Source organism: Stegodyphus dumicola, chromosome X2, assembly GCF_044657685.1.
Source record: "Stegodyphus dumicola isolate Sdum_Otavi_A_Nest chromosome X2, ASM4465768v1".
Taxonomy (NCBI): domain Eukaryota; kingdom Metazoa; phylum Arthropoda; class Arachnida; order Araneae; family Eresidae; genus Stegodyphus; species Stegodyphus dumicola.
This window is the reverse complement of record NC_140781.1, coordinates 94,949,366-94,973,663: the sequence shown is the minus strand read 5'-3', so window position 1 is coordinate 94,973,663 and position 24,298 is coordinate 94,949,366. Positions and strand designations below refer to the sequence as shown.

The 24,298-nt window shown below is 32.3% G+C and overlaps 1 protein-coding gene across 1 annotated transcript in view; it reads right to left on the bottom strand.

Annotated features, from left to right (window-relative positions):
* LOC118196072 (uncharacterized) overlaps positions 1–23,702 on the bottom strand; it is a 115,631-nt gene extending 91,929 nt beyond the window's left edge. The window contains 6 exon segments of the mRNA XM_085808804.1: positions 434–601; positions 12,288–12,409; positions 14,037–14,168; positions 16,168–16,357; positions 20,598–20,800; positions 22,776–23,702. Coding sequence (XP_085664930.1) covers positions 434–601; positions 12,288–12,409; positions 14,037–14,168; positions 16,168–16,357; positions 20,598–20,800; positions 22,776–22,917 — 957 coding nt within the window. The 5' untranslated portion in view covers positions 22,918–23,702.
* Between the last annotated feature and the right edge of the window lie 596 nt (positions 23,703–24,298).

Here is a 24,298-nt window from a genome sequence, read left to right as displayed (position 1 = left end):
CATATTTTGCAACTATTTTTTAAATGTTTCGTTTCCTTTTTTATTTTCCTCCTCGCTTATACAAATTCCATTCCATTAAGGTTTCACAACATTTGCCCAGAAAATTTGAAGCCAGAAATTTGAATTCTGATCAACATTCCTTTCGATACAGCCTTCTGAAATGCAAACTTTAAATCAAGCGCATTTTCTATCTTTATTTCAAGATATTTTACATTTTAGCTAATACATAAATGTTTTTCACTTTTTATTTATAATCTAGAAAGGAAATATAATTATCATAATTTTATATATGCTTAATTTTTATCATTTCCACAATTCTTAGTGTCATAATCATTTATAATCTCCGAACACTTCAGTGCATTTAATAATCCTTTTGATAGCAATGGAAATTTTACATAAGCAAATATTTTTACTTTGGTAACAGACTTCTTACCTTAAATCTCTCCAGCTCTTTTCTGGGACCGATACCCGATAGCATCAATAGTTGCGGGGTGTTTGTAGTGCCTGCTGACATAATGACCTCTCTTTTGGCTTTGACTTCATATGTATTGCCTTGGAAATCGAACTGCACACCTATTGCTCTTCGATTTTTAATGATAACCTAGATTTGAGTTAAAGTAGACATTTTTTAAAAGACATTAAATATTCTTCAAGTATATGAGTCAAAGCAAAATACTGATTCTCTATGGTACTATATTGTGATATTATAGCTTAGATATAATCCCTATCATCTTTATTATTCGAAATAAAGACACCTGATCACGGCATCAGACATGGCTATGTTTTACATAGCGTTACTTAGAGAGTTACACAATGTGTAGACTGGCTATGTTTAACGGAATATGGTTAGGTTTATGTGGAACATGGCTATGTTTGTGTGTTTTTATGTGAACATGGCATGGCTATGTTTAAATGGCTATGTGGAACATGGCTATGTTTAACAGAACGTTACTTAGGAAGATACACAATATGTAGCTGATATTATACCCGTGAAACGAGTTGAAGTGAGTAGTTTTGCCCCGTGAAACGAGGCAAAACTACGGGAGTCGACAGTTTAACTTGATAATAATATTCTTATTTAGCAAGCATTATTAATATAACTTGTAAGTGTATATTACTATTTTTTGGAGGGAAGCAAGTCAAAGAAATACAGGTTGAAACGATGTGCATTCACATAGGCATATTAGGCCTATATGGATGAAATTTATGCAATATGGATGAAATATAGGGTGAAAATTTGTGCATCTATATAGGCATATTAAGTATTGCTGGGCATAGTTAAAACTGCTAGTCTTGGTCTGAGAGTCTCCTCCCCGTTCCCCTACCATCAACCTCTCAAGAGGGTTTCGGCTCGCTAAGTAATTTGAGTGCCTTCTTGACGCACAGACACTTAACGAAAAAATTTGATTGAATCAGTATTTTTTTTAAACATCTGTTTGTTGCCATTTTTCTTTTGCTCGTCAATTAAAATGTATTTAAAATATATTGTTTTGATATAATGTAATATATGTCTCGTCTGTAATTATGTATAGCATTATAACAGCCTATCATTAATCAAGTGGCTAAACCCTTAGAACACTCATTGCATATTCAATTTTAGCTTGTTCAGTTTTTTTGGTTTCAGTTTGTAGCAGCTGAATGGGGTAACTGCATATTTCTTCCTTCACTTATATTTTTAATACGAACCAGTTTCCCTTAGGAATCCGTCCACGAAGATAAACTTTACTTTATTAAAGTAAGACTCGCGATCTTCTCCATGCTTAATTAACCCCCATACCTCCCATTCAACTCTCTGCATTGATGTCCTTCAAAATCCATCTGAGGATTCATTATTTCATTTCTAAATTTTTATCAGTAATTGATTACGATCCGAAACGGGGTTTCATTGTTATAGTTCTCATTCCAATGAAGAATTGTATGTTGAAAATGAGTGCAATGTAGATATGAGCCAATTTCCCTTAAAACTTGAACGCATCTCTTCCCTTAGGCAGACCAATCTCGTTAATGCAGACAGCCCACGAATCGCTTTACCTTAATCAGTTAACCACTTGCGCTACGATTAAACTTCACAGTTGCGGTGCCGTGCGCTACAATATAACAAGCGGTAAAGTGTCTCATTTACGCCGCTCCGCGTCTGCGAGTGCAATCCAGAGCTGTAACTCGAGAAATAAACTGTTTGAAATTAATAATTTCTTGACTTATTTAATAACTTCGGACGAATAGTAATATATTTCGCAGAGGAAACCTTTTTAATTAACAACGAACTTATTTATTTAGCATTCTAAACATTACAAAAAGAATAACATTCCGTGAGTTATCAAGCTCAAAGCAATATATAAAAAACATAACTGTTCCCACAAAAAATCTACATTATAATGCCACAAAAAATCTACATTATTAAATTATTGTGTATTAACTGAGTTCTTGCAAGTTCCCAAACATAAACAATCTCGTTGTTAGGCGACGTGTGCACTACGTTATTTTCATTTTTGCGATAAATGCCTATCGACGTGGTGTTCACGTCGCTCGCGGTTTGAGACAAAAGCGTCTCGACGTGCGTGGCACGTCTTTTTAGCGCAAGTGGTTAAAATAACCTAACCTAAAACGTACTGACTGTAAATGAAGTGCAGACTTTTTACTGAACTATGCAATAATACTTAATGTCAGTAACTGCTGAAATAGCTATTTAAAATTCGTTTCAGTTACAGACCATTGTTTATTAGTTTGTTTGCCAATAACCATATTAGCCTTTTGATGGTCATCAACGAGCTCAGCTTACTTCAGTTACGAACCATTGTGGACCCAACGGCTCGCATGACTAATTTACGACTGACTGATATAGCTTGTATTCGGAAGATAGAATTGCTTATCTCGCAACCGCCAAAAAGGTCAAAGCTCTACTTCTTCAAATTAGTTCAAATTGTCTTGGTTCAATTGTTCAAATTAGTTCAATTGTTCAAATTCTTGCAAAAAATTAAAATTCTGAATCTTAAAGTGGTAAGTATAAACTGAATTTCCGAAATTAGTCATACTTCATGCATGATTTTATATTATCAATTGGTATTTTACAAATCAGTACTTATCTGACTTCTACAGTCATAAAATACTCCTGGGAATCATGTAGGAAAGTTATTTCGAATTACTATTTCATGATCGAATTCTGTTTCTCAGTCACTTGGATAGAGACTAAGTAACGTGTAAATTATTAAATTGCATGATGATTACCTGTTTGATGGCCATATTGTGAATTATTTAGTTTAGATTTCCATTCTCATTATTTAGTAATTTTATTAACTCTCATTATTCAGTTACAAAAGAACCTGTGTCTTTTCATTAAAAATATCTGTTGATTAACGTGAAGCCTGCGAGTTTTATTTATATTAGAAAAGTACACGTGTTTCGCTACAAACTAAAGCTGGGACCTTAAATGTAATTTAGCAATTTTTTAAAAAATTATAGCATTCCTTCTTGCGTGCTCTCGTTGTGTAACGGGTAGCACGTTCGGCTAGCAGTCGGAAAATTTTATTTTTCATGCCTTTCGTTCTAAAAAGCTAATATCTCTACATTTTTATCCATTTGATAACTCGGGCACCAGCTCCAGTTACGTTAAAGTAATCTGAAATGAGGAGAACAGATGCAGTTGTAATCTAGAGCATTATTTATTATCATGGAAGAATTCCTTCCTCTAATCCTTCCTCCATGATTATTACATTCCCCCTCTGAGGGCACGGTGGCTTGGCAAATGCGGTCAAGACAGGAGACTGTCTTGACTTGTTAATTACGGAAGGGGAAAGTAAACGGCTGTGTCAGGGATCATAAGGGGAGATATATTTTTTTTTAAAGTGTTTTTAGGTCTCATTCAGTATCAGTATATCAGTATATCATTAACGTAATTAATGAAAGCCATTTGAAACCAAAATAGGATTTGCATTAGTAAATTATAGTTAAGAATAATGGCCCCCATTGTTCTGATTATTACTGGAATAATTTAAAGATTAAATCCGATAGTATCTTAAGATGTTTTTGCAGTTGGAAAAACAAGAATATAACTCATTTTGATTCACCTTTCTTTTCTTTGTGAATCTGTTTGCCATACAGTGATCAAATAGGGAATAAGTGTTTAATCCGTAAGATTATAAGTATTGATTAACATTTCCTATAACTACTTCTAATTGAGGCTTTCTAAGAGCAACCCCCTTAATTTTGACTCGCAGCTTTTAATTTTAGACTAAAATATGAGCATAGAATCTACCTTTAAACAATGGGATTTTTTTTAAAACACTATGGCATGAGAGTGCCTAGTAATAATAGTTTTAACGTCGCTAAGAATCATTTTCTGGATTCTCATATTGATTTTTTTCCAAAAAATATTAAAAGCTGCAATTGACGAGTATGAGCAATGCATAATACATACATATATAACGTAAGCATATCATAAAGAAAAATACTGCCCAACAAAAGCTGATCGACTGCTATTGAACTCTAAATAGGGGTTTATCAGAGGGAAAATGGCAATTAAAATCAATTAAAATTCCATTTAATTGATTTTAATTATTTATTTACTGTATCGATTTATTACTTATTGTAATGGATTGAAATATTTGAATATGAATTAGCTGAATATTTAAGAAAAATATTATGACTGCGAGAATAGGAAAAAAAAAAAAAACATTTTTTGAATATTTATTTTCTTATAGAATGCAGATGAATTCATTTTTACTCAACGAAAATCAAAATTTAGTAGCTAATTAATCTGCCTGTATCGAGCACTTTAGTTCAGTGATCCGTATTAATGTGCACTTTTTAAAAAAAATGTAAATGCTTCAAGAATAATTAGAAAAGGGCATAATTCTCTTCTTAGCCTTAAATTCTTCAATAAAAAAACTGCATTTTCAGCTATAACTAAGTGAAATAATTTTCTAAATATAATTCAAAGCATGAAAAATAAGGTACATAAACAGCTTGGAAATGGAACTAGCATTGAGATTCTCTTTAAGAAATATGGTGAAGCTTAACAAAAAGTCTACGAAGTGAAGTAATTCCGTAGAATATTTTTTAACTCTTTATGATTAAATTGCACTCAATTATACTTTATAAACGATATGTAAATACTATTTAATGTATATGTGTGGATGTGTGTGTGTGTGGCTCACTAGTGGCTGAGCTGTAAAGTTGTTGAACTCTGGCAGGTCGATCCGGGGTTCAAATCCGGATCGACGGGGATGGCTGTATTGGCGTTTTCGAGGTTTTCCCCACGTGTAACGTGCATAAGAGTCAGTTTTGCTTAGAAAGTTCTCCACGAGGCATTCTTAAGCTTAGGCAAATAACCGTCGAATGCTTTGCTATAATCAAACAAAGCAGACCAAACAATAGATATATAAATAATTAGCTTAAAAAACTGCTATATTTTATGCATACTTATTAAGTAGTATTTCAATATATATAATGATTAAAAGAAAGGAAAAGTCGGATCCTAACTGATTGTATATAATGTAATCCCTATGAAGGCCCTGACAATTCTTTCTCACTTTAAGTCGTAACCCAAAAAGAGAACAAATTAAACTTCAGATACGTATACAATACTGAATCTAATACAAAAAGTACAAAATATAAAAATAAATTATATATGTACGAAATCTAACTAACTATTTATATTGATATTACGTAAATATACGTATGGTAATGAACATTGTATAATAAAGATATTTTATACCTTGTTCTATATTTGGTTCCATTTATATATACCTATACATAGATATATATAATTTAAGGATTTCCATTTAAGGATTATAGTAGTAGTTAATACTACTACATATAAAACACAAAAGTGCATCAATAATGTATTTTTCAGTATTATTTAACTTCATTCTTAAGAATTTTCTGCAGTCTAGTTTGCGTTATTTTATTCATAAGTCTCAAATAAAAACAATTATTGTTTATATGTCATTAGAAAATTAACTAAAAAGCAGCGACCACAATGTAATTGAGAAACAGTCCTTAGCCGTGAAAAGGTTGAAAGCCATTCGGTTATGATTATTATCTCACATACTCAGCAACTTCGCATACATGGAACATAGCATTCGAAATGTAAAACTCAATATTTACTACAAATTCATTCGTGTAACAAATATCTGTCTTTCTACACCTATGGCTTTAAAAAATGATGCTATTTATCTTACAGTTTATCGTTAAGTAATACATTTTCATTGTACAAAATTGCATTCATTCGAAGAATTCAATTTGTATTTTCCTCTGTAAAAAACTGAATGTAGAGAAGTTAGATGTTTAAACGACCCCCACATTTTTCGAGCAAGATTATCTCTTCCTTTTCAGCCCCCCTGTGAAAAACATGGAGGTAGGAAGTAAGAAGGAGTCGCCCTAAACAAGTTTCTCCGTACCCTGCTCCGAAGCACCGGCGATCCCAAAACATTGGGTCATTTACCATTGAGTTCTATGGGATTTGACGCGTTCGGGTGTAAATATTTTGTAATTACGTCGCAAATATACATATAAATGTATATATTTTCTTTTTCTACAACACTTCAGAGTCCTATGTATGTGAAAACAACATATTTTTAAACAACATTTCATTCTGAACGGAATTAAATGCTATACTTTTCACAGGACAGTTTTCTCAGAATGGTTTAATTTGAATGAAATATTTTCACAAGTTTTCGTTAATTACATTAGGAAAAAAAATTAAGGTAATTCGATTTTATTCGGTTAAGGTACAAAAATTAAGATCAAAGTTTATTGCATTATTAATATTAAAATTATGCATTATTTCTTTTCTATTTATAGAGCTTCTTCCTAAAATACTTTCTTAAATATGACATGATTTTTTGGCTTCTGAGGCATCTTTTAAATCGAAAAATGTAAGTCAATTTATAATTAATGCTCTATTCGGTTCATTTTAAATTAGAGAATTATTAGGAATTAGCGAAATACTTTAAATAAGTATTTCGCTAATTCCTAATAATTAAATAGGTATTAAATAGTATTTGACTTTCTCTGAACATTTCTGAAAGGGAATAAAATATTTTTTTTTTTTAAGTATTATTTAAAACTTGTAACTGAGTTATTATAAAATGTAAGGGGAATAATTCTTTTAATTATACTTATCAGATTTTTTTTTTTTTTTTTTTTTTTTTTTTTTTTACCATTCATTCACAAATGTGTGGTTCCAAATGAAGGGAAAGCTAACTTGTCGTGTATATTTATTAATTTTGACGAGGATTGCAGCATTTGATGGTAATTTTATTTTTAATTAACCCAAATAAGTAAAACGTGTAAGCCCAAAGTGATTATTTTTCAGATATATAAAATTAAAACGATGGGTTTAAAATGAGCAGCAGTAAAGCCTCTTCTCTAAAAAATTTTAAAAGGTACATGTTACAATAATATATGGATGTGAAAAAAATTTGTTTTATTTAAAACATTTTGACGTTTGGAAAATAAAATAAAAGTAGCGAATACTCTATCAAGGGTATCGAAAGACGTATACAATTTTAAATGTACCGTAAGGTATTTTTCATTCTTTAAGCATAACATTTTTCTTAAAATCTATATTTTTGTAGTGCAACAGCTTAGAATTTTATAAAACAAATTCATAATCAAAATCGCTGTTGTTAGTTATCGAAAAATAACCAAGATGTGATTTTTGCGTAAATGTCAGTAAACTATACAAATTGCTATTATCCATCACACTATGAATGTTTCTTTCATGCGAGAGTGTCCTTTTTTCGATTTCTATGGAACTGTCGTGTGTCGAAATACTATCAGAATCTTGTCAAGCGAGCTTCTGAATGTAAACAAAGAAACACCCCGTCTGGTGACCCAAGCTTCAAAGCAGTGCTTCACTTCTAGCGCGGAATGGCCCCTCCTCCCTTTCCTACCTCCATGGTGAAAAAAGGGTTCTAAATTTACGACCTGACCGCAAGGTTCTTTAATATACTAAGGTTAGGCCAGGAACGGAAAAAGCGTGCCATTGGTTGCTGGTAGTGACGTCAACCGGGAGACAAGACGCATCGGCCGACGCGTCTGCTACATGATTTTGGTAATGGAAAAAATGTAAACTAAAGCAAAATGATAATTTTATATGTGGTAGATATACCGGAAATAAAGGGTATATACTTTCCGATTAAGTATTTTGTTAAAAAAAATGTTTATTTTATGCACAGAATTCGTACGAATGCTGAAAATAATTGTAAACATTAAATTCTTTTCGTAAAGGAAAGCATTAGAAAATGAAAAACGATATTTAAGTTAATTAAGGGAAATAAATATTGTAAAGCAAGGTATTTTTCAATATTTTTTCGTAGTATTGTTTGCACTAAATAAATCTTGTTGAACAGAACACATGATGGCATAACTGCTAAGACCATCGTAAAAACATAATCAAAAAGTATTATTCTATTTATTTTCATTGCTCATGCACTTTCCATGAGAAATATATGATCGTGATTTTCAGTTCAAATTACATATCTCAAGCAAAAATATATATAAAAAGATTTGACTTAACAAATTCATATTTAAATACCATAAAATTCTACAAATTTCTTAATATCCGTCATTATACTTTTAAATAGTATACTTATCACATTCTTTTTAAAGTGAAAAGTCACTTCATACTGATTCACTTCAAATTTTAGCAGAAGTGCGTATATTTTCAGTATAATCTAAAAGTACTCTTATAATCCCTTACACTCCCAAGATTTCTATATAACATTTATCCTGACGTGATTATTTGCTATAGTAAATAATCTTCGATATTGGCATCCTATTCTTCCTTTCATACATTAAAAATGGAACAATTAAAATACATTTTCTTACACATATACACACAATAATAATAATAATAAACTTGCCTTACATCTTAGTTTCGGCCCATCAGCGGCCGAGCGGTAAAGTCGCTGAACACTGGGTAGTTCGGTTCGAATCCCGCGAACGGGCTGGCTGCATGGGTGTTTTCGTGGTTTTCCTCATGCGTAACGTGTATACGAGCCAGTTTCCCTGAGAAAGTCCTCCACGAAGGCATCACACCTATTACGCAGATAGCCCTAGCGTGCTTTGCCATAATTAAATACACCACCACATCTTAATTTCAATTCAGTCTGTACACAAATTAAATATTTTTAATTACTAATGTATTTTTATTAGCTTGTTTCTTAAAATACTTTTGTTATACTCGAAATATGTGTTCAATATTGAATTATTTTTCTTTCTCTTATAATTAAAAACAAGTTATATGGAATCAAAATTAAAACATATGCAGCAGTTAAATAACACTGAACAGAATATCTTACTTTCTCTTTCGCTATTTGTATTCTAGCATTATACGCAGATTTGTTTTCCTTCAGGTTCAAGCATGTGTAAGTTATATCAATTAAATTACATCACACATACCTGTATGCATCAGTTAAATAACACTGAAGGAAATATGTCACTCACTCATTCGATGTTTGCAGCATAGTGTGGTCGAGAAATTGTCCTTTCCTCACGGTGAGGCATGTATCAGTTTACTTAGTTCGCAAAGCTTAACCCAGACGCTGCTTCAATACATAGAGTTACGTTTGCGATGTAAAGAAAGTAACCAAAACATGTGAATGAAGTTGGATACGCAAATTTATTAACTAATCATTTAGGTACTCAGTATTGGTAAACATGACACTGAGTTTAAATATCTCACTACGATGTAAGTCTCATACACAAAATGAAGATTATGATAAAAAATGATTTAAAATGAGAAATTTTTCAATTTAAATGTAAAATAGCAGTAAAATGAAAAATAAATGCAAAATTACATCACAGTTATGTATGAAAACTACATAAATTCATTAAAAAAATAGTTATTTTATCTGATTGTAAAAAGTGTTTTCCGCCAAAAAACGTATTAACGTGTATAATTCTGACACAACGCTATAGCACAATTTGCCACTCCGATCGTACGAGGAGCAAAGCTTCAAGTGAAACATTTTCAGTTCGGTTTTTAAAAGTTCCGCTTACCTAGCCCAGGCGTCACCATCGAGATAGATAAGGCCTGTGCTCTGAAACGAAACTGGCTTGTGACGTCACGGTTAAGGGACCCTCAGCAAACTTTTTATTGGCTTTTATAAGTTGTAATTTTTTATTCATTATGTTTTAAGAATTGAATTTATGTTTACTTTTGACACCTGAAGCATCATCCCTTGTAATAATTACTAACACTAGTAATATAAAAATTGTCAGCAAAATTTATGATTATTTATTTTAATTGGAAACTAATTTTATATGAAATAACTGTCTTAAGGGGTTAAAAGCATAACACTTATTTCATTACATAATATGTAGAATATCAAATGCAGAGTAAATTTGATTCTTGACAGAGTACTGTGTTCTTAAATTTAAATATCAATGTTTTTTGCAAATCATTAAATATCATTTTATCATGATGAAACTTAAATGCATATGTTTAGCTAACATAGCGTCTGTTCACTTTTATATATGTTATTATCATGCAATCAGTTTGTTTAAAATTTGTTATGCAATATAAACCTTTCTGAGAATGATAGAAAAGTTTCTAAAGTAATGTATGTAAGATTCATATTAAGGTAATTAAATTGCGAGACTGCAAAATGAAATTTTAAAAATGTACAATTATTGACGAAGCAGTAGTAATTGAATTCATATGTAGACATACTTGTTTTCATTGTATTTCCATTCATTGCAATTTTAAAAACAATTTTTTAAATTATCTTTTAAATTACAATCTTTAATTTGAGTACGTGGCCCCGCCAAAAGCTATGTAAGTTAAGTTAAAAAAATTGCTTACATTATACAGAAAAGTTTTGAACATGATGTTAGGATTTATATTTTCTTTTCATGTGGATATTAATAGAAAAAATATTTTCAGAACAGAGGTAACGCTTATAGTTAAATAGGTATGATGTAAATATTTGCAAGAAATTTCAGTTTCTAAAAGTTTTTTTAAGTATTTCGTATATTTTTAAAATATTTTCAAAAAATTGTGTACAACTTTATTTAAAAAACTTTTTTCCTGTCTTATTTCGAATTTTAATATTGATAGTCTTCAGAGCTATGTAATAAACATTATCTCAATTTAACTACAGATTCTGTCGAATAATTATGTAGCATTAAGAGGAAAACATTAACATACAATATGTAAGTAAGAAATAATTTTAAAACTAGACTATTTAGTAATTTATTACATTCAGAAAACTTTTCTGACTGATATAAGGCATTTAAATGTTAGTCTAAATATTAAGTAGTCTCTTGCATTCGTTTGATGTTTTATAATCCTGCTACATTAATATGATAGATATAAAAATATGCAATAATTATAGAATGAGAGATAACATGTGTTCCCACTGGCAAACATTTTGTTAAAGTAGTGGGTGAAACAAAAAAATTTGATGCGGTGATGAGAATCAACGAGAGACAAAAAGACAGCGCAGAAAAATCAAAGTAAAAATTTTAGCTACTTGAATTTTAAAACCAATTTTTCTTCAAAGAAATGATTTGCTTTTAAAAACACCACACCATTCTCAAATAATTTTGTTTTGAAAATAAATACCAACAAAAGAAAATGAAAATATTTCATATTCGTATAAGCTTTGTAAAACATTATATTGCCGCTTGTAATTTTGTTTTAGACTGATTTTATAGTATGAGATACCAATTTCATAGAATAGGTTTAGAAAAACGGGTGTTTAGCAAGGAAGCTAAACTGCGCGAAGGCCGGTTCCCTAGCAATGACGTAGTAACTCAGCGCGCAGGCCTTATCTATCTCGATGGTGACGGCCCAGGACACCGGTTGTAGCGAAACATGCTTTGGTAGGAACTCTCCAATAGTAGGAGAAGAACAAACCCGTTTTTCGGAAAAGTTCCGCCTAGGCCCACGCGTCGTCGATAACTCCATTACTTACCATTTAATTTCTGTTTTTATTAAGAAAAAGGAAACCCGAATTTTCAAAAAGAATGAACGCTATTATGTCTTCTCGTTGAATGATAAAGAAGAAGCGTAATTACTTTAATATGTTTCTGAATGTAAGCTAAGAAAGCACGAAATATTTAGTTACTGTATAGCGTATTTTGTGTTACCATCACTATGTGGAGCAGGTATTTTGTGTTATGAGAGCATTGTAATATCTAAGCGTTTCATACGATGCCGATCTAGGCATTGTAAAGAATCTCTGGATATTCTATACAGTAACAGATTTCTACATTCTACTACATTCTACTACACCTATATATTTAGAGCTTAAGAAAGGAAAGTTAATTTATGTTACCTTCCTGACCATTGCATTCGGAAGTATATCAAGGTTTGTTCGATTTTCGGCTGGCACTAAATAAGCCTTAGCTGTACTGCAACGTTGTCCAGCTCGTAGAGTGGCTTGTACATCGTAAAATCCTGAAAAATTAAACAAACGTTTTCCAATATTTGATAATAATTATATATTATACAAAATTCTCAACATTATTTTATAAGGTATTTTCTCCCTCCTTCCAACATGCCTTCGTGGTATAACGGTAGCCACTCGACGCGTATTTGAGGGGTCCAGTTTCGAGTCCCGGCGAAGGCATTGCTCATTTTTCATGTACTCTTGCTTCAAAATAAAATTAAAAAATAAAGAAAAAAAACTTAATGACTCTACGATTTTAATACTTTTCTGCATTCATCGGTTTCCTTTTAAAGCTGAATTTTTAAATAAAACATTAGAATTAAGTTCCAATACTGCAGGATTTGAGGCAGAATGGAAAAGAGAGAAAGTAGTCCGAAAATCACACGATTCAGCAAAATATAAAGTTAATTTACTGTCTCTAGTTTCATCAAGGCGTACGGGACTTTAAAATTTAAAGAATAAAAAAAAATATATCACCAATGAACAAAAGTCAAAAAATTAAACAGGTTAAGAGAATTAAAAAAAAAAAAATTAAACCAAACAATAAAAAAAAAGTTTAAAAGCTAAACACTGATAAATGACAAAACGGGTTGCTGAATAAGCACCAATCGGAAACATCAAGGGGAGTCCTTTGTTTGCAAAGAACATGTGGGGATTTATTTAGTTTATTCAACAGTTAATTTTATTTTGAAGCAACCTTGCCTCTAGCTCTTGCTTTCAACCTACTCTTTCTTACCCTTACATAATGTAAATGAGTTAGCGCGCGTGTACTTAACTGAGGTAGAAAGAAGTTAGTATTTAAGGGAATGTTTTGGAAGGTGAATTTAGAGTGTGTTCTGCCTGCCTTGAAGGCCAAGCTTCTATCTTTTATTTACTAGCAATTAGATTTTTATGATGATGAGCTCTCCTAACCATTAAGCTTGTTTACGCCATCTTTTACGAGTCAGAGAATGCTGCGCGTTAAGTAACCTGTGAAGCCGTTAGGTTAACGTAATTCCATTAAATTTTTACTTACTCATTACTTTCTGAGTTAGGCCAAAATGTTGGCATTTGTAAGGACGAGTTCTATCTCGGCAATCTATGAGCATTAATTTGAGTTAATAAAGGGTTCTTTATACCCTTCTCTGGACTTTGTGATACTTAAGACTTAGGGGTAATTCCCTACACAGTGCTTTAACGTCTAGTTAGTTTATACTACCAAAGAATATAAAACGTTATAAACTTTTAAGTCTTTATTCACTTTTTTACGTTAGTGATTCTTCCAAACGGTTAAAAGTGCCAGCAAAAGGCTTGAATATATATAGTTGAGCAACAAAATATTACTATGCTTCTTCTATGTATAATATTAAAGAATAAGTTAAAAGGATTAAATTATTTTTTTAATAATTCAAAACAAATTGTTATTCAGAAGTTTCTTTTTAAGACTCTTTGTTAAATTAGGATATAATAAATTGCCCAGGATAAAAAAGTAAAATAATTAAAGTCACAAAAGTGTCAGAAAATCTTCTAACCTTTCAGATTAGTATTGTCTTTCACTTTCAAAGCATTCTATTTGTTACGAATAATACGAACTATAAGCTTTTTTGAGTTGCTGAATTTAGCAACTAGTAATTAAATTTTTGCTTCTTGCCTTACCTGTTTGTTGTCCGTCATTTGAATCAACAGTTTCATAACCCAGCTGCGTAGCTGCCCGGAAAAGAAGACGCTTAAATTCCGCTTCATAACGTGGACGGTGCACTGTTACTGGTCCGCCAACTCCATGATATCCTACAGTTAGATGAAAAAGAAGAAGAATTTTTACGTAAGTTATATCATACTGAATAAGTAAAGCACCATATAAAATGACTTCGGATTTTCAAGTACATGTGTTGTTCCCGAGGAATTCTTAATTGGGATCAAGGACAAAGCTAAGGGTTACGAAGTTTCAGGATAGTTCTGCCTACACCTTAACAATTCAGTTTATAAATTATTAAGGTAAGCAAGAGTAATTTAGAATTAAAATGATAATGTCAGATATTATTAAAACGCAATGTTAATGAGAAAACTGCGTTAAACTTGTGTATGCACAGTTATTATTATTTAAATTAACCAATTATTTATAGTTTCAGCCTTTAATATAAATTTTTCTTTTCGTTTTTTAGCAGAATGCAAATTAGTTAGATACTATTCAGACTGAGGTTTTGAGGTTGTAGGACAGAGTGTATTCCTGCCTTTTGCACGCAGGTCACTTTAGTTGATGTTAGTTCTGATAAGTTGTAATTACTCGGCTTTGCGTTATCGTTGTCGAATTTTGAATCTGATACGTCGATTGAACTTCTAAGCTAACGTAGATTAAAATTTGTGTTGACTACTAGTCCACGTTTTGAATTGAAATGGACTATTATTGTATTTGCATGATCACAAGTTGTGGCTGATTTTATTAGCATAAGAACGAGCATTTTGGTCCAAGGACCCGTTTAAATAAAAAGTTTTTTTCCAAACTTTTCCAGTTTCCTGTAGTTACTTCAGACATAGCGATAATTCGCTTTTCGTCTGTTAGGGTTTGGGGATTATTTAACTTTAACCATATAAAAGAAAACCCTAGTAAGCGTTTGAACGAAAGATAATTTATAAAAATAGGAAACAAGATTCTATAACCCATTTCCGTTTGCATTTTGTGAGATCACAATTCAAAGATTCTCTGACTACTCTTCCAGACAGACAACATTGATGTAGATGCTCTCTGTATGTAACATATGCACTAATCTGATACACAGGTGCTTAATGAGAAGAACTTCCTGTTTTGTTCAGAGATTAATCGTCAGTTAGAACTTTGAGGAAAAGTGTTGCAGAAATCCTCTAGTCCTTCCGTACATAAGGAGCTTAGTAATTACCCCATTCCAGGTATTTCCGATAAGACTTTTAACAAAACGAAAAAGAGGGCTTTGTGTGTGAGCTTTATAATGTAGTGAAAGACTCGGAAGAAGACATCCAGCGGCACTTGTGTGAATTATGGCTGTAATGGTTAATTATTTTATTTAATAGTAATCAGGAAATTCTTATTAAGTTTTTAAAATAAATATTTAAAAGACAACTGTTCCTTTCTTTCACCCAACACGGGTGTTCAGACGTTACAGTATATAGAATAAGAAACTTGGAAAAATTCATGTACGAGAAAGATGAAGAGGCTCTTGCCTCTAAGCTCTCAGCTAACGGATGTGAGAATCCACTGCAAATGAAGAAGGGTTAAAATGATTATTTTATAAGGTATTCCTGAAATCAAGAATTCCGCAAGCGAAAATGGATACATTTTTACTTTTGCAGCTGTTACTTCAGATGTTAATCGAATCCCAAACAACTTCATTGTCAGAATACTACCACAATGATGCTTACAGAGAAATGATATCATCTTTGACTATCACCATCACATATTGGCTGATTCTCATCAGATACCTACCTTCACTTTCTTGGATCGGAAGCCACCGTTACTTATATTTCACACAGTAATTGTTTTTAATTTCTTATCATACAGTACTACATAATAATTTTTTATACTCTTCATCTGAAAAGAATAGCTTGAAAGTACGCAGTGTGTTTGTTTTCATTACTCGTATAATCAGGATCATGAGTCTAGGGTCAAGGAAAGCACTTAATGACAGTTAATGGAAAAGAAACCAACTGCACTAAGATGAGTTTGTTATATAATTATATTTAACCTGATGGCAGAATGGTTACGTTGTATGTATCAGGTACTTAAAGTCAAAAATATTGTATGCATACTCCTTACCATTTTTCACAAACTCTGGATCTCTGTTGTCCTCCATTTTTTTGAAATAAGGCAACACGTCTTTGTAGCTCCAACCTTCGGCTCCCTGGGCAGCCCAGTCATCGTAATTCTTTTTATTGCCTCGCACGTAAAGGTTATCATTCAATATACTGGAGCCACCTAAAGCCTTTCCACTCGGCCACACAACTTGCTATTGAATAATAATATAAAGAATTAATCTAATGATAAATCCTAATAGTTTTATGATTTCTATTGATTGATAGAATTAATTTTAGAATATTTTAGTATATAAATAATTCTGTTATACATATTATTCTATTTATTAATATTTTCGTTTATTAACTTATTTTTGAAAAATGGTGGCTTATATGCTTCATGGATTAAAACTAAAACCGAGTTGACATTTTAAATTTTTTGTAGGTTACAGTACCCTTATATAGAGCATTAACTACGTGAGTTTTGCAGAAATATAACACTTAGCATAAAGAAAATAAATGAAAAGCAAGAGAAATTAAGTGATAATTTTAACTTTACTTAGTTCAAGGAAAGAAAGTTTCAAAACTCCATATTATTCTTTATTATATACTTGTACACATACCTGGAAGCCAGAAGTTTCAGTTATATATATTGTGGCGCTGTTGTTATTCTACTTTGAGTATTAGTCGCAAAATGTTTTGAAAACTTTAAGTTCCATTCTGCGATTATTATTCTAAATACTTACAAAAAGTTTCTGAAAAAAAAATTCTATTGCTGATTAGAAATGACAGTAATTTCCACTCTCTGTACAACATTCAATATGTATGCATGTCATTATGCAAAAATAGCTATTTTTGAAGTTTTTAAATTCAATACTGATAATTGTTTTTTCGATCCAGCTTCCAATCATCAAAATACATCAAAATTAATAGCGTTAAAAACGTATTGCATATTGATATTTTATATATCATTCGAGCATTGAACTTGTAAGGATTTAAAGTTTTAGTAACTTTTATTTTATTTTAAAACTTTACTGTCCTCTCTTATTTTCCACTTCCGGCCAGAATAAACGCGGTTAGTTTTAGTATGCAAATTGACTTTGCAAACTGTTAAGTATTTAAGTTGTGGCTTTTGGCCAAGAAGGGTCAGAGGAGAGACTGAGAGATTTCTCGTCACCTTATTTCACGAATTTATTTATTTGGCTAAATTAGACCAGAAATTTAGTCCTCTTGATATTGAAGATGTATCGTAGTTTTGCCGCATTCTGCCTGTTACATACTGTAAAGATCTAAAAGGTCAATTTAGTCTTTGTAAAGTATTTGAGTTTAGCTCTTATTTAAATTTAGTTAGTATGTAGTTCTTATTTTTTTACGTTCAGACCACAAGTACTGGTCTTTGTATACCGTAGTACGGGAGCAGCTGTAAACAGTGGAGAATAAAGGGTAAGTTAAACCCTTCCCATCTTTGTCATATCTTTTACAATTTCATCGGACATAGTTTAAAGGAAACTCACTCTTCAGGACACCCACATGGATTCACTATTCAGGACACCCACATGTTCGCCAAAGCGTTTAGACGAAATAGAAGTCCTGATAAACTAAGTACGAGTAGTTTACCTTTTGATACCTATCTTTATTTTAATTAGTGTCTACGTATTTATTAGCATTAAACTGCCCATATTTTCAATCTTAACGTATGTTATAAATGTAGTTTGTAAATCCTTAATATATCGTCAGAAATTTTACTTGTCTTCTGTGCACATTAAAAAAAGTTAAAAAAACGTTTAATAAGCATAATGGACCGAAAAGCAGAGCGTTGTCGCTCTCTAAGACTAATTTTCGGTGATATTAATGAAGCTAAAATTAAGGAAGGTTTCTTTGTTGGTCTTCAAACTAGCGAACTAATCAGTGATTCTGTACTTGAAATAATGTTGAAAAGTTTTGAATCTGATACGTGGGAATCCTTAAAAAAATAGGATAAAAATTACTCAAATACCAGAAGATAAACAATTACTGAGAACCAATAATTGGGTATCTGAAAAACTGTAAAGCACCGTAGTTCAAAATGGTAATGGTATTTAAGGCGCTTTTCTGGGTTCTGTTTTGATTTTTTTCTCTCAAAGAACTTAAATTACTTATGTGAGGAGTATGAAAAACGTCTTCATTAACTTGATATTAGAATGTTTTACTTTAATTAACTAGTTATCTTATTATTTTGGCTTTCTGTAGCTTTTGTCAACTTCCAGCAGAATATAAATTAGTTTTAAATGTAAATTAGAATCAAGTTTCAAAATTTAGGGAAAACGTTTGGCCGATTAGGTCGACTGTCTAGTCATGCTTGTATTTCTACCTTTTGCTTTAGGCTGCCGGCAAAGATTTACTTGCTGTGATTCTTCACGAATGATTTGTCAGGCGAGTCAAGGTTTCAGTTAAGATTTGCTGAAGTTAAATTCGATTTGCATTGAGTATGTGTTGAGAAGCTGTTACTCTATCAGTAACTTAGCGGAAGCTTTGTTTCTGTCAGGCTGACGTGTTAATGAACATTTTACTTTGGCTGTGATACTTCTAGCCAGAAAGTCAAACGGGAAGAAATTTTTTTCGTCCGAAAATATTTTACGGTTAATTCAGTGAGCTCGCACTTTAGATGTTAGAGCGTAACCATATAATGAACAATGAAAAAACGCTGCAAGGCAAAATGAAGTCCCTCAAACACCGACTATTCAAAAACGTATGCACCAGATTTAGGTTCTAAAATGTATCTACTAGAAGCGAAGATTCGAAGAAAATTACATTCCCTCACAATGACTAGGATTACATTCTTAGGTAATTAAACAAATTCTAATGACTTATATATGTAAAATACCTTTCTTTTGTAATGGAATAGTTTACTCAAAATCAGTAAAGAGTAATATTATTTGGAAACCGAATTTGCAAGCAGCCCTGTACTGTACATTATTGCGAATTCCGTATACACACACACACATATATACCTACATACATATACGTGTACATATAGATATATATATAAATTGTTAAGTAGACAAAGGTTCATTTTACAAAAATTACGAAAGAACTAACAAGTTTATATATGTATATATATAAACATATATATATACATATAAGCATATATATATCAAATGTTGTATGATCTTAAATCCATTTAGTGCGAAGACAAGTTATTACTACTTGCGCAATTGCTGCAAAGTTAGTTAATAATAATTTATTTCCTAAACAGTAATGATTAATTGATTATATTATCTCCTAATTTTAATTAGAGTATATATACATAAACTAAGCAAATTAAAATAACTTTCTCACATCTGGAATAATGAATTAGCATATAAGAATATTTTCAAATGGGGAAAATATAGCGAACTAGAAAATGAGAGCTGTTCTAAAATTCCCTATACAAACCGACACTGTGCAAAACAAAATTCATGCAAAAAATTATCAAGATAAATTATTAAATTATATATATTAATCGCCGCTCAAACGGTATAGCGAGCGGAGTTAGGGGTTAGCGGAGCCTACTACGGTAACGAAGTGCTTGAGTTCGAATCTCGGAGAAGTCATGGATGTTTGTTCTTTGCGTCATGGGGGCACTCTGAATATATGGCGAGCCGAAAGTCCTGTCGAGTGATTTAGTGATAGGAGAGAGGGGTGGGATACCCTTGGACTTGCCTCCCTCTCCCGGGGTGTTTCCTTCAAAATTGGGGTGGAAGCAGAATTTCAAATCCTTAAGGCTTTGCCAACCATTCTTGCACGAATTACACGGACAAGACAACAACATATATTAATCTAATGCCTAATGCCTAGGATGCGATTTAGTAATTAGCAAGTTATTGCATTGAATTTTAATTAAATAATTTATATTTCTTGTGGTTTGCAATGGAACTTAGAAAACAGAAATGATCAGAAACATTTATTTAAATTAAACAATAAATAAGAATTAATTTTTTCCCCTTCTGAAACATGTTACTTTAATAATCAGTTTTGCTCATGGAATAATCGAAATAAATTTGCGAGTTTGTATATGAAACGCATAATGCGTCATTCAGAGGGTAAACATTATGCGTTAAAAAGTAGTTAAATTACTTTTTTGCTTTAAAGGAACATTGGCAGGCAAACAGATAGTTATCAAAACGATATATCAATCTGCAAGTAGATGCTAATTTTATAAATTTTTTATTAGAATTCATTTCACTCAATAATTCAAGCAATTCCATTAATTTTTTCATAGTACCGTTTCACAAGCACTAAATACAACTCTGATTACATTTATCCCATTTCAACATTTCTATATATTTCTTCCATCTTTCAATTTGCGCTTGCTACAATTTTTGTGGACAATACGCAGTATTATATATGCGCATGCAAACAAAAGTAACCAATAAATGGCTATCTAAATAAAGAAATCGATCTGAACAGGTAAAATATAATCTATACTCTACATACCCGATTTTTGAGTCCGTTGCCTGTATACTTTTGAGGTGCAGTACGGTATGCCCAATCAATATCTGTAAACCAAAAGAACCTTCCTAACGCGGGTACCTCTGTCAGATAAGGCGGTTCTTTACCAGCCTCTAATAGAAGCACAGACACGCAGGGTATTTCAGACAAGCGACTAGCTACCACTGAACCTGCTGATCCTGCACCCACTGAAAAAAAAAAGTAAATAAATAAACAAATTGATATAGATTTGCGAAAGTGTTGGATTATTATTTATCTCATTTTTGAATGACTTCGAAGGAAGTCGATAAGATTAAAACATTCAATTATAGATTCTAAATTGCCTTGATTTGCATTGCGAGAGGAAAGTTTTCTTTGAAATGATTGGGATAGTCCCTTTTTTTTCAATTACAGATGGAAAATGGATGTTATTAATTAATGCTCTTCGAGTTGGTGTACATCCGTTGTACCAATCAGAATCCCACATCAAATAATCATGTTAATTTTTTTCATAAGAATTACTAATAAAGTACTTCAAAATAATGACCACAACTCATGAAATGTGGCACTCCATATTAATTTGTTGCCCGGTTGCCAAAATAAAGAAACAGGAATCTGTAAAAATGTGAACTAGTTTCCTTGTAGATTTTTGGCCACGAAAATATCTTATAATTGAAGTACGAGTTTATGCAGCTCGAATGTTTCTTCTGATCATTAATTAAAGTTATCTACATATTGTAGATTTGTATATTGTAAATCAATTTGTATACTGTCATTAGCAATAAATAAAAAAGGATAATAAGCCCCCCCCCATATATTGTAATAAAAGAGCTATACTAGATGCTAAACTAAGTCTATTGATACTTTATTAGTCTGTTGAATTCCACTGAACTTAAATTGAAATGGATAAATTTACTAAAATGATGTAATAAAAAATCTAATATCAAGATAGCTACAGGGTGTTTCAGCACAGCGGTTACAAACTTTCAAGAGAGATAGAGTAAACCTAAAGGATGGAAAATCTCATATCATTGCATGATCGGAAATACTACCGCCTTCTTTCTCCAGCAAGTATTGCCAAAGCTACTGGACGACACACATGTACCCGCTGCGATGCTGTCTGCCATATGGTTTCAACAGGATGAGGCTCCCTCTCATTACAGCCTTGTGCGTCTCCACCTGAATGGAACGTATCCTCACCATCGGATCGGCAGGAGTGGTCCGGTGCATTGCCCAGCAAGATCGCCAGACCTCACTTGCATTTATTACATCATCTAGGCGTACGTCAAGACACTGGTGTACGAAACCCCGTTAACGGTACTGAGGTACTTGTTGCACGCATTATGTTAACTGCTGGGGAAATTGGGGACACGCCCGTTATTTCCCAGAACATCAGATCTCCAATGCGCCGGAGATGTGAGGCCTGCACACGGTTCAAGAGCGTAATTTTAAACACCTTCTTTGATGACGATCGTTGCCGAATTTGTTCTGGTTATTTCTTGGTTTCTACTGTACTAAGCAAAATAAAAATGTTTTTTCGTCGTGTTTATGCCCTTTCTTTCTTGTGTTTTGTGTTGTTACTACCACGCCAGGAAAGAGTTTCCGACAATGCATTGTTACGTCATTTTCATTCGTCTCGGTGTACTCTCTCTCTCCTGAAAGCTTGTAACCGCTGTGCTGAAACATTTTTGTAAGCAGATCATCAGGCTATAAACAAAGCACAATTAACACATTTGGGTCTCAACTTGTTTACGAAATGTGTCACAACTAAGGTTCTAGATTGATCGTTGAGCGGAAACTTTTTTCAAGTTGAACAAATATGTGATTTAATGCAAAATCAAAATTTCCTTCTACATCAAAAAACAGCATTTGGCATTTCAAATAAGATACCATTTTTCTTTCCTACGTGAGTGCGCAAGTAATTTTTCTTCTTTAGTTTCGGGAAGACTTCATGAGTTACCAAATTTACTCCTCGGTTTCGTTCCCTATAAGGTAGGAATAGAAAAGAGCCGCCAAGAAATGAAGATAAGTAGCAAAAATTATGCTTTTTTATGAACTCAAAATGCTTCAGTTTCTCTAAAATTCAAAATATAAAAATACGTACAAATATATGTATATAAGTACAAATTCAACACAAAGATATGTATGTAAGTACAAATTCAATACAAATATAAAAATACATACCTATGACGTAATCATACTCTTTCTTCACTGTTGTTGCAGTGTTAGGTGAATGCTTTTGCTTCGCAAGACTTAATAACAACATAGGAAGAAGAGTTGCATTAATCAATGGAGTCTGATACGCTCTTTCCGCCGCAATGTCCATTTCGTCTAAGAAAGATTGCGGTACGTTAAAAAAAATATCAAACTGATCCTTTAGATTCCAACTTTACAACTAGAAGACAATATAAACATAATGAAAAATTAGAATTCATCAAATACTTTAAATCACAACTATATGACGAAAAATATTTACACCCACTTTCGTGTAATATTTAAACTAAACAGATTTATGGACTCCGAGTTCTGACATCAATATTGCCGAAATGTTGACTAATAAAAATAAAATCTATTTAAAACTGAGCTGAGTGTCGGATGTTCAGGCTGTAATTTTTAGCAACGATGTGTAAAAGTGACTCAGCTTGTCAGTCAGTACAACAGCTTTTCAATTTCATCCACTTTAACTTAAGCTGTGTGAACGCTTAAATGAAAGTGGAAGTAAGCCTTTTATACCTCACAGATTTTGTTATTAAGTACCTCCTGAGTTTTATGTAATGTGAAACACGGGTACTGTTGCAAGATTGCATATGATATGATAAATGCAATGAATTAAAAACTGTTTATTTATCTTTTTTTTTTTTTTTTTTAAAGGTAAAATCTTATATTTGGATTTTCAACTCTTCTACTCAGCCAATTTAACGCAAATTCGTGTTTGCGATGATCATAAGTATAATAGTTCACAATTATATTTTCAAAATTTGAAAACTTTTTTCCACTTTTACTTAGCATTGAACTTTTCTTACATATTTTCCCTGAAAATTAAAACTACTGATTGCAGAATTCTGATATTTTTTCATTTTGCATACTAAGATAGATCAAAAACTATTCTTGCAAAGGACATTTTTTGGGAGTGTAACGTCGTCAGCTATTTTCCCACGGACTCCCATGAAGTCTGGGAAAAGGAGACTTCAAATGGGCGCCAGATGACAACCCTGATGACACTTACGAATTCTTGAGGTCGAACGTGACCCCCAACAAAGTGTGGAAAGCATATTGTTTTTACGAAAGGAGAAAACTTTCATACAAGTTCTCACGGGTTGTGGAGTGTCCATTGTGTGTATGCGATAGACTGTCGCCAACTGCCTGTTTCTCGAAATAATTTAGATAGACCTCCCAAAAAGACGTTCTGAATTTTCCCACGGAAAATCTCAGTTTCTCAGGCTGTCAAGACAGTATCTGAGAACAAATCAGCGCCTGTTAACCAATGGAGAGATGCTCCGAAAAAGACGTTTAGCGAATCACTGCAGCAGACGCACAAGACACGCCCAGAAAACCTGGACATAAAAACAGTGAGTGAAAATAATTAGAGAGTTTTTTTTAGTCTGCAGAATACGCAGTCGTTGCGTAGAGAAGAGAGAGCCTTTCTCTTGTATTTTACGGCTCTTCTCGAGTCGCTAGTAAGCTTTAGAGAGCCCCTTTCTCTCTTG